At 45.1% G+C, this 11,601-nt stretch overlaps 1 protein-coding gene across 1 annotated transcript in view; it reads right to left on the reverse strand.

Moving 5' to 3' along the window:
• LOC140421224 (uncharacterized protein CXorf65 homolog) overlaps window positions 1–10,354 on the reverse strand; it is an 87,768-nt gene extending 77,414 nt beyond the window's left edge. Inside the window, exons 1-2 of the mRNA XM_072505776.1 lie at window positions 10,297–10,354; window positions 4,812–4,926 (exon numbers count right to left, since the gene is read on the reverse strand). Coding sequence (XP_072361877.1) covers window positions 4,812–4,836 — 25 coding nt within the window. The 5' untranslated portion in view covers window positions 4,837–4,926; window positions 10,297–10,354. The remainder of the gene's footprint in view (window positions 1–4,811; window positions 4,927–10,296) is intronic.
• Between the last annotated feature and the right edge of the window lie 1,247 nt (window positions 10,355–11,601).

An 11,601-nucleotide genomic window follows, 5' to 3' on the forward strand; every position in this document is an offset into this window, starting at 1 on the left:
TAAAAAGCTGACAGACAACCCAGCTCCACCCACACTCTGACATCACTGATAAACACCCATTTCTTAAAGGTACATTTCTTAAACACCCATTTCTTAAAGGTACTCTCACATGACAATATAGGCACAGGAGTGTGGCGACTAGGGAATTTTTACAGTAATTCCATTGCTGATGTAAGCCTACTTGTGAAACTAATAAAGATTATTATTAATACCATTATGCCACCACCTCGCCCAATGATGAGAGCGTTTCCTGCTGAAGCTGCATTCAGTACAGGAAAGGAATGAAATGTCTGACTGGAACAGCAAGAGTGAGTACAGCCATTCGGCTCACCATTCCCTCTCACAGGCACCTCTCAAAAGCCGCCTTACCTACTTTGAATGATTCCCTCCACTTCACCACATCTTTCAGTATACAATCATAAGGCGCACACTTACACAAACATTTCACTTTTTTATTCACTCACCTCTCGTCACACAACACACTAACAGCTTTCTCATCTCATACACTATCATTTACACAACCAGCAATTACTCCCATCACTTCTTCTTCACAGCGTAACCTTAGGGCGGAATCTTACCAGAATATGGCAACGTGTCAGGCTCACACAGAAAAATGGTGTGGGACTCTCCATTTCCACAGATCAGTTTAATCACGGAATCTTGAGCCTCTTTGATGAAAAAAACTGAATGGGCGCTGTTAACACCGTCACTCTGGCGAGGCAGAGCCTCTTAGAGCCGGGAACCGTCTCCAAAGAGATCGGAGAGCCATTTTTAAAGAGTGCCCTGACCAGCTCTGCAGCCAAACGGCCCTCAGCACACATCGCAGTGTTTGGGGGCTCTCTCTCCTCCCCCCCAATCAACCCCCCAACATTCATCTCTGACATATCTCTTCCCACCACCACCCCACGACATTCACCGCCAGTATTCCCCACCCCATCCCTGATCTCCCCATGCTCACTACACATCATAGAAGCCTGCCTGTGGCACTGCCCCTGGTACAGGTTGGCTCTGCCAGGTTGGCACCGTGCGAGTGTAGCCTCAAGATTCCCACCTGAATGTTAATTACCTCCCTAATCTCAGTCCAACGAACACCGTTGGTTGATTGTTTCCAAGACATCGTACGATCGTTAGATTGTAACCATCATTTTGCCATGGCAGAGGTGCCTAAGACCAGAGGGGTAAGTGGTTTAAAGGGAACTTGAGGAAACATTTCTTCGCCCAGAGGCTGGTGGAAATACGGAATATGCAGCCTGGGAGGGTGGTGGAGACAAATACTCTCGCAACATTTAAGAAGCATCTGGACGAGCACTTAGATTGTCAAGGCAGAGTAGGCTACGGACCAAGTGGTGATAAATGGCATTAGTAAAGATTGGCATTTGATGGTCGGCATAGATGTGGCGGGCTGAAAGGCCATCCTCCATTACCACTCCACATCTGGTTTAAATATTCCCCACGATGCTATCTATTCATCTTGCTAACACATCTACCACTTTCTTGTTTAGTTGCAGCCAGTAATATCTATAAATCCCGGCCTCTCAAAATGGGTACCTTTATTTGGGCTCTTTTTCTGTATTCTTGCATGGGATGTGGGCCCATCTCTAATTACACTTGAACTGAGTGGCCTGCTGGGCCATTGCAGACAGCGGTTAAGAGGCAGATAATGATTGTTGTCATGGTCACCAATACACACCAGGTTTTATGAATCAAATTTAAAATTACGTCAGGTCTCAGGGTGGGATTTGAACCCAGGCCCCCAGGGTATTAGCCTGGATCTCTGGATCACGACTCCAGTCACATAGCGATGATGCCACCGTCTTCCCATTGTGCTACAACACCAGGAGCGGCATTTTCTGCTCATGTACAGATGGAGCCTGTGAGGTGATTGACATTAAAACAGAGAGAAGTGATGAGCAGAAAGGAAGCGGGGTGGGGATGCCAGGGGGAGCAGTGAAGAGAGCACGAGGAACCAGTCAGTGGGTGGGAGAGAGTGGACAATGGGGAGGAATCAAGGTTTCTGGGCACACAATGATGACGTAAGCGGTTATAGAAACTGTGCAAGTTGGCGTTCCGATGTTGTCTTCCTGTTTGGAGGTGGCAGAAGTTACAGTGGTTCTCAAATAGTATTTCTCTGTTCGAGGATGTGAAACCTGATTTTTACAGAAAATGCTTAGCCACACACTACCTTTCCTAACTAACATGTGGTGATCCTTCCCCTCCCCCACCGGGCCATCTGTCACTTGTTCTCAAGTTTTGCTTTCGTTGAGCACTGAAGTTTATTCTCCCATTAACACAGTCTGATATCCTGCCTTTGTGCAACTATTGGCACCCCCTCCACCCATTAATGCTTCCTCTGTCTAGTGCCCTCCACATCTTTGTTGCACTCTCTCCAAGCTCCCACCAATCATTGACCTTCTACACCGCTCCACCTGCTCCTATACAGTATGCAACCCATCACATTTCTACCTTTCTTTAGCTCAGAGGAAGTCACATGGACTCGAAAGATGAACTCTATTTTCTCTCTCCAGATGTGCTGGGCTTTTCCAGCATTTTCTGTTTTGCAACATGTGGCATGGGTTGCATTTCAGAAAATGCTGCACTCGAGGTCCTTTCCTTAGTTTTCTTCCTAATTGCCTAATTATTCCTAATTCCCATGAACTGAATTGAATTATTGCACAAGGCATGAGCTTTCTTCAATCATTAGAACCTTATTGGCAGCTTTGCAAATTCAGAGTCCTTTAATACAATTCTGAGGGTCTGCTGGGCAGAACCTGTGCGGCTGAAGCTTAGCTTGGTGATCCATGGTTGTCGTGAGGCAGAGGCCACAAAATGTTGGAGGCCCTCTGTTCCTAAAATGGTAAGTCTCTGAGGTTTCTCGTGTCCCTGAAGGAAGCGCTGTGCTCCACTGGGCTCCAGAATAATAATACTGCCATTCTGGACAATCCCCACCCTCAACTCAATGGCCTTCCCTTGACCTAGTTCCCTCTTCCGGATGTATTGACCTTGGAACCACTCAATATTACACTGGCCCAAAGATGGTAAGGAGTTGAGTCTCTCACTGGCTGGTACTGGTTGGAGATCTTTACTCCAAAGCTTATTTACAACCATTTTCATCCTTTAGCATAACCTAGTACCTGGACTTCTGTTCGCATTCGTTCAAAAGATTCGGCACCCTTCCACCTGGTCAGATGGTCGGCTCCCCTTTTCCGTCCCCAGCTGAACTTGTCCTGGTGTTCCTGGTTTGCTGCTGGCACGACAGAAACACAGCCATTTACCTTTGCTGAGCCATGTTTTACACCTCGGAGGAGTATTAGACCCAACTGAAATCATTCCTCTTACAAATACCACCACCACCCTGAACACTCTGTGGCTAAGCCAGCGTTTATTGCCTTTGAGAAAGTGGTGGTGAGCTATCTTCTTGAACCGCTATCATCCATGTGGTGTAGATACACCCACAGTGCTGTTAGAAAGGGAGTTCCAGGATTTTGACCCAGTGGCTGTGAAGGAACAACGATATATCATTGACCTTCTACACCGCTCCACCTGCTCCTATACAGTATGCAACCCATCACATTTCTACCTTTCTTTAGCTCAGAGGAAGTCACATGGACTCGAAAGATGAACTCTATTTTCTCTCTCCAGATGTGCTGGGCTTTTCCAGCATTTTCTGTTTTGCAACATGTGGCATGGGTTGCATTTTAGAAAATGCTGCACTCGAGGTCCTTTCCTTAGTTTTCTTCCTCATTGCCTAATTATTCCTAATTCCCATGAACTGAATTGAATTATTGCACAAGGCATGAGCTTTCTTCAATCATTAGAACCTTATTGGCAGCTTTGCAAATTCAGAGTCCAGGGCAGCACGGTAGCATTGTGGATAGCACAATTGCTTCACAGCGCCAGGGTCCCAGGTTCGATTCCGGCTTGGGTCACTGTCTGTGCGGAGTCTGCACATCCTCCCCGTGTGAGCGTGGGTTTCCTCCGGGTGCTCCGGTTTCCTCCCACAGTCCAAAGATGTGCAGGTTAGGTGGATTGGCCATGATAAATTGCCCTTAGTGTCCAAAATTGCCCTTAGTGTCCAAAATTGCCCTTAGTGTTGGGTGGAGTTACTGGGTTAAGGGGATAGGGTGTGGAGGTGTTGACATTGGGTAGGGTGCTCTTTCCAAGAGCCGGTGCAGACTCGATGGGCCGAATGGCCTCCTTCTGCACTGTAAATTCTATGATATCTCCAAGTCCTGATGGTGAATGATTTGGAAGGGAACTTCCAGGCGCTGGCGTTCCCATGTGTCTGCTGCCCTTGATCTCCTGGATGGTAGTGGTCATGGGTTGGGAAAGTGCTGCTTAAAGATCCTTGGTGAGTTCCTTCCAAATTTCAGTATCTTAAAGGAGAGCATTACCTTCTATATGATCAACCTTCATCAGACTCCTCTGTACGTTTCTTATGCTAAACATTATTTCCAAAGTCTAATTTGATGTTTTAACACAGTAGCACATTGTATTTCACTGGTTAGCAAGCAGTGACTGATTATACACAAAAATACAGTAATGTAAACAAATAATTAGTCGATAATCAGTATTATAATTTGTATTCCCTTAAAAACAACCATGTGAAGATGGCCAAGCTAGTTGACCTCTGCGGTTACTTATTGATTTATCCTCAGCTTCTGAACACGTGTCAAAGCTTTTATTGTGGGTTAAGCATCTGCAATGCCTGCTTTATTCGTCACATTAAGTATTGATGTGCTTGTCATTTTGAAATGTAAATGATACTTTTTCTTTTTCTCTCCACAGACATGCACAATGCTAGATCAGCTCACCCCCATACTTGATGTAGATGAACATATCCTCTTGCTAAGCCTCCTCTCCGGGATCAAATTTCTGTTTCCTTCCCTTTGTTTATCTGACATCAAAAGCTTTGTGACATCAAGGAGCCTGATGAAGTCATTGGATAACAAATGCATAATGTTAACAAGCTGGATAAGAATTTAAGTGCAAGAACTTATACAATAGTTTTCTCAAACACTTTCTGTGGGACTCCTTCAAGCATATAGAATGAAAGAATTGTCTATGCACTAATATAGGCCAGAAAAAGTAAGCAGTAGCAGCATTGCAATTGAAATATAAACTTGCTGGAAACACTCAGTAGATCAGGCGCCATTCAATGGGGGTATTGACTCATCCTTGAGAATTGGATTGACCTCAGCCTCAGTTCATTCCATTGATCATTATCTGCTGGGGAAGTGTTCTTTTATTTCATTGCTGTTAAGAGGAAATTCCACATTTAATAAAATCATTGCACTTTTGTCAAGCAAATTCAAACTAGTAGATCGCTCACGCCTAAAATCGAAATTCAAGATAGCCTCAAGGCACAAACTAAAATGAAAATTACTTTTGGAAATCAAACGACGGGCCAATTGTTCACAATCTTGATTTCTAAAGGAAATTGGATGGCACTTGAGAAAAATAAACTTGCAGACCAATGGGGATAGAGTGAGGGGAATGGGACTGATTGTTCTATAGAGAGCAGGCGTGGACTTGATGGGGCAAATGGTTTCCTTCTACGCCAATCCGACTATGACTTCTGGATCTTTGAAGCAAACAAATACAGTCAGACACCAAATGATGTTAAGCCTCGTGAATATTGTACAAGTTCAGGGCAGCATTCAAGGTCGGTAGATGATACAGAAATTAACAAGCAGGATGGCCAGATGGTGGAGAATGTGTACGTCATGAGCAGAACAGGAGGGAGTGATTATTGAAGGGGCAAATTTGGTCACAGCCCCGTGACATTGAGCTGGATTTAATGTGCCCCTCCTCCATCAATGGGCTCGAAGGCAAGGGGTCTTATTATATTGTTTAGCCCAATGGGTAAGCCCACCCACTGCATACCTGCCTGCCTGTCCCTCCATTCACAGAAATTATACCAGTTGTGGGGGCTGCATCATTGAGGTCCTGAAATGGGTGATGAATGGCCACTGAAGAGCCTCATCCCAGCGCTGCCTGGATTTAACCAGTGGCTGGAGAAGTCCATGCCAAGCAGCATGACTGGCAGTTATCCTTTGGAGGATGATGGGCAGAGTGGCAATTCCCTCATTAAAGGTACCCTTGCTCCCATTGGATCCCCCCCCCCCCCCCAAGGTCTTTATCATCTCCAGGTTGCCCTCCAGGAACTTGTAGTCGATGCTGCTCCCATGTGCAAGATGCACTTGTCCTTTTAGGTAGAAACGGCCAATGAATTGGGAGAAGATTATTAACACTGAAAGTAACACCTTCCATCATAGAGTCATAGAATCTCATAGAATCCCTATAGCACCGAAAGAAGCCATTCGACCCATCGAGTCTGCACCGGCCCTTGGAAAGAGCACCCTACTTAAGCCTCCACCCTATCCCCGTCACCCCACCTAACCTTTTAGACACCAAGGGGCAATTTAGCTTGGCCAATCCACCTAACCCGCACATCTTTGGACTGTGGGAGGAAACCGGAGCACCCGGAGGAAACGCACACAGACACGGGGAGAAAAAGCAAACTCCACACAGGCAGTCACCCGAGGCCAGAATTGAACCAGGGTCCTTGGAGCGGTGAGGCAGCAGTGCTAACCACTGTGCCACCATACTGCTGACTTTGCTAACGGTTGAGCACAGGCTATTGGGACAGTAATTGGCTGGATTGAATTTGCCCTGCTTTTAATGGATGGTCAACACTCTGTGGGCGGCCCGTTAGCGAATAAGGCAATACTGTATTTACTTACATACAGAAAATATATTTACAGGAAACTATTTACAGGGCACAGGAACAACAATCCATATTCATACAATACTTCTAGTCTAGCCAGAAAACTGCAGGTTTAAAGCCTGTGCTCTCCTTTAAACTGTGCTCGCTTCCATCCTATTGGACGAGAAGTTACATAGTCTCTGAGAATAGCAGCGACATCCTTCCCCCTTCAGCTCCCCTATTACCTCGGGTTGTCAATATCAATATCCCAGTCTATTGGGGGACTTCCTTCTATATTGAGAGAGATGAAATATCATTGGTTGGGGTTTCTCCTCGGAGGTGGTCTCGCTCGGGCCAGACACTCCATTTGTTTCACCTGGTACCAGTACATCCGCCGCTGATGTCTCTTCAGCTCGCACGGCAACAGGCTCTGGGTTCACGGTGGTGTTTAGTTCTCTCAACATTTTGATCGTACTAGTGGCTGGCATATCTGGGATTGGTGACACTACCAGCTCTGTTGGAGGCTCTTTTTTCCTCAAATGGTTTAAATGTTCCCTCAAGATCCTGGGTTCTTACCTTGTATAATAATGGCCCAGTCTTTGCTATGACGATCCCTGAGACCCAGCTAGGATCACTTCCAAAGTTTTGGCGATGGGTGGCATGGTTTTAATGTATTTAATGCCATTGAAGGCCATGAAGTTTTGAAACTCCATGTTGGTAAAACCAGTACCATTATCTGAAACCAGCACCTCTGGTACTCCATGGATGCAGAAACACTCACGCAAATTTTCAACTGTTGCGTATGAAGTAGTTGACTTCATCTGGTATACATCTATCCACTTAGAGCGTGCGTCCACCAATAAAATAAACATTGAGCCCCTGAAAGGGCCTACAAAGTCAATGCGCACTCTTAGCCAAGGCCTACTCGGCCATTCCCATGGGTGTAGAGGGGAAGCAGCGGGTAAGTTCCGCTGTTTTTGACATTAGTCACATTGCTTAACTATCTCCGTTATATCGGCGTCAGTGCCAGGCCACCACACGTAGCTTCATGCCAACATTTTTGATATGCTCATGTAGGCACAATGCAATCCTTCCAACAATAATTGTCTCCCGGGATTGGGAAGAACCACGCGTGACCCCCAAAGGATTACACCGTCTTCACAGATTAACTCGACTTTTCGAGCCAAGTAGGGTTTTGAGGTCTCTGAAGCTTGAACATTGCGACTGCACCTCAATATCATATTCTTGATTTTTGGTAGTATAGGGTCCCTTTGCATCCATGTTCTGAATTGTTTTGTGGATACTGGCAGCATCTCTAAGAAGTTTACAGTCATTACAATTCCTCCTGGCACTGGTGTGGGTGCTTCTTTAAATAACCCCAATAACAGTTTATGCTCCGTCACTATTGTGAAATGCCTTCTATATATGTATTAGTGGAAATTCCGGATGTCAAAAAGCACTGCTAACCCTTCTTTTTCAATCTGGGAGTATCCCTTTTCTGCTTCTGAGAGGGTCCTTGATACGTAAGTTATCAGTTTCACAGCCCCATCTTTTGATATGTGCGAAAGTATGGCTTCAATTCCACATGGAGACGGATCGCAGGTAAGGACAAGTCGAAATGAACCCGTAGATTTGTCGACAGAAGTTGTTGCTTCACCTGATGGAAGGCCTCACTTTCAGGCACGTTCCAAAGCCACCTTTGGCGTTTTCTCAGTAAGGTGTGCAGAGGTGCTATAAAGTGGCCAAGTTTGGAATGAACCTACCATAGTAGTTCACCATACCGAGCAAAGATTTCAGCTCTGTAGTATTCCAAGGAGCGGATGCTTCCTTTATGGCCTTCACTATTTCCTCCAAGGGTTGCAGCCCTTTTGCGTCTACCTTGTAACCCAAATAGGTTCCCTCACTGGCCTAAAAATTTCCCCTTCTCTCTTTGTAAGCTTGCTCTGGCATTTGTGAATCTCTTCCAATTTGCCCAAGCGTTCCTCTTCTGTGGAACTGATAATCTACACATCGTCCAGATAAACTGCAACCCTAGGTAATCCTTGTAACTAATTTTCCACTGTGTGCATGCCAGCGATATTCCGAAGGGTAAATGGGTATACTTGTGTGTGTGTTGATAGTCACACGCACCCGGGATGATTCATCTAACTCAAGTTGTAAGTAAACATGACTCATGTCGAGTTTAGCAAACGTCAATCCACCAGCTAGTTTGGCATGTAGATCCTCGATCTTGGGGACGGGACACCTGTCCTGACAGACAGTCAGTTTGTAATTCCCCGCAAATGTGAACTGTCTTGTCTGGTTTGACGACAGCAACAATAGGTACGGCCCATTCTAGAAACTCGGCCCAAAACATTAAATCAAGTAACCTTTATACAGTACAGGTTACGTGGGCACAGATATTGTTTACATTTGGTCATATCTGTTTTAAAGTTTACATTGAACAAGTTGCATATGTGTACCCAGGCAGAATGAGTGTTATTTACCTTTATCTACTCTTCATTTTTCTATGGATTCCTCCCCAATTTCCCTACCTGGTGCTAGATCCAATAGATGTGCCTGGTTCTTAGGTCGAGTTTGGAAAACATGTTGTTAACCTTTATCCTGACTACTTATAGATTATGTTTTAAGAACAAGCTGTTAAGGTCACTAGAAGTAGTTAAAAAGTGGAAGCATGTTGCTTGACCCTTATGCTGACGGCTACAGATGGTGCCATGTCAGCTTTTAGCTGGCATCTTGCAAAATTGTCCTTTACTGCTCTAGCATACTATATAAATTCAAAAATTCCTAAAAATAATTGTTGATTGCCCTAATTGATTGTTGTTAGTAAACCCTAATCATTTGTCTCTCCACAATACAGGCCTTTGGGCCAGCCTGTCTCTTCCCCCAGCATCCTTCACATTCATTCCAGAGGCAATAACCCTCCCAGGCCACATTAGGAAAATATTGTTACTCCACACCCAACCTGGGAGTGAAAAGCCAGGCCTTAAAACAAACTTCACGATTGTTCAGACTGCCCAGAAGCTGTGTGAGGCACTACAGACATTCAAAGTGTTTTTCTACAATCATTCCACAGCTATAGCATTTTTAAAAATGTAAACGTTTACTATTTTATTTTATACTCTTTATACTTTTTCATTGGAAAACAGGCCTAAGGAGAGAAAAATGACATTAATCTCCGACCCTGTGCTTCAGCTGGTAAAGCCTATTCTCAACTTGGCAGCGTGACTTCAATTAAATCTCCATTAAAGAATAATAGTTGAGCCTTGAAATAAGACATGCTAGCTGAGACAAGCTTTGCCGTTTCATTTTATCTTAATCCGGTCACACAACAGAGAGTGCTTACACTTCCTCTTGCTCAGCTGCTATTGAATAATATGCATTGAACAACAAATCTCCCTTATTGATCACAGTGACACCAATGGAGAGATGATTGTGATCAAGCAATTAAATAGCCCTTGTATTCACAGCCAGGTAGGTGGAAAATACTTCTTATTGTCCATAAATTCACAAAATCGATTTGTGCCACATCACCTTAATGTTCAATAAGTACATTTGACTTTTCTTGTCCAATTTCTCTTCCTCCTTACCTCCTCCCTTGAATTTTCTTTGGAATGGAATTGGCAGCCCTCCAGCTCCTCACCGAAGTGATCGTTATAAATTGATGAGAGTGGTCAGTGCTGCAGGTCATTCAACCATGAAGGGCATCACAGGCTAGCTGAAGTCACTGGTATTCACCTGTCGTGAGGTAAGCCACAATGTGGAAGCTAGATTAGATTCCCAGAATAATACGGCCTGGTGGCTGTGCTGGAATAATGACCCGTTCCTCTATTCATTGCAGTGTTAATGTAAGCCTACTTGTGACACTAATAAAGATGATATTATATTATAAATATTCTTCTACAGTTTTCTGACAATGGATGTTCCCCACTGCCACTCCTAACACCAATGGAGCTTTCCTTTGCGCCACTTAAAACTAAATCAAACAAAGTTAAATTACACTGAAGCAGTGAGTGTTATGACGCCCTCCCCTCCATTTCAAATCCCAGAATTGCTGCTGATATCTCCCCTTTTGAGTTGTTGGGTCTCTAAACTGCGAGATCTAAAAGGCCATGAATGCATCAGGCAAACTCGAGAATGGGATATGGTTTGGACACCTTAACTGCAGACATATGGGGAACATGTTTGTTTTTCCATTGCTTGAATTCAGGTGTATACGTGACCCCGTCATGTCAACGCCAGTCACTAAACACGCCAAGATCAGAATCGGAATCCTTTGAACTTCACGTTTTGTCAAATTCTTAGCATCTGATTTCATATTCCATGGCCAGAATCCCACACTAACCTGCCAGCAGGTATTTAGGTGGGAGGGGGCACGTGAAATTAAGGAAAAGGTTTCCCTCCGGATTCCCACACACTCTGCAGTGAATTTACGCTGGGGTGGGTAAGGCCTCAGATTGGAACCCCACCTTTGCCTCAGTTGAGACCTTTCGATGGCCATCATTGGCCACTCAATGTCCGTTTTGCACTTAGCCTCATTTTTGAGGCAAGAGGACTTACACGGCATGGGGGAGGCGGGAAAAAGAATGGGCCTAGGTCTCAGGCGGGTAGTGGGGTGGGGTGTGGGGGTGGCGTCCATCAGAAGCCCCATTCAGACGGGGAGCGCATTTCCTTAAGGTCCAGTGACCATTGGAGCTCCACATGCCTTGCCACCCACACCCCGGCCTCGCCACAATGCCCTGATCACCTCCTTTGCAGCCTCTTGGAAGCCCTCAAACTTACCTTGTCCTCCTCTGTGCCAGGACTTAGGCTCAGGCATGTTGTCGCATTTCCTCTTCAGTCCACTGCACATCATGTTGCAGCAGGGACAGGAGAGTTACCAGACAATCCGATTG

Source organism: Scyliorhinus torazame, chromosome 5 (genome assembly GCF_047496885.1).
Source record: "Scyliorhinus torazame isolate Kashiwa2021f chromosome 5, sScyTor2.1, whole genome shotgun sequence".
NCBI classification, from domain to species: domain Eukaryota; kingdom Metazoa; phylum Chordata; class Chondrichthyes; order Carcharhiniformes; family Scyliorhinidae; genus Scyliorhinus; species Scyliorhinus torazame.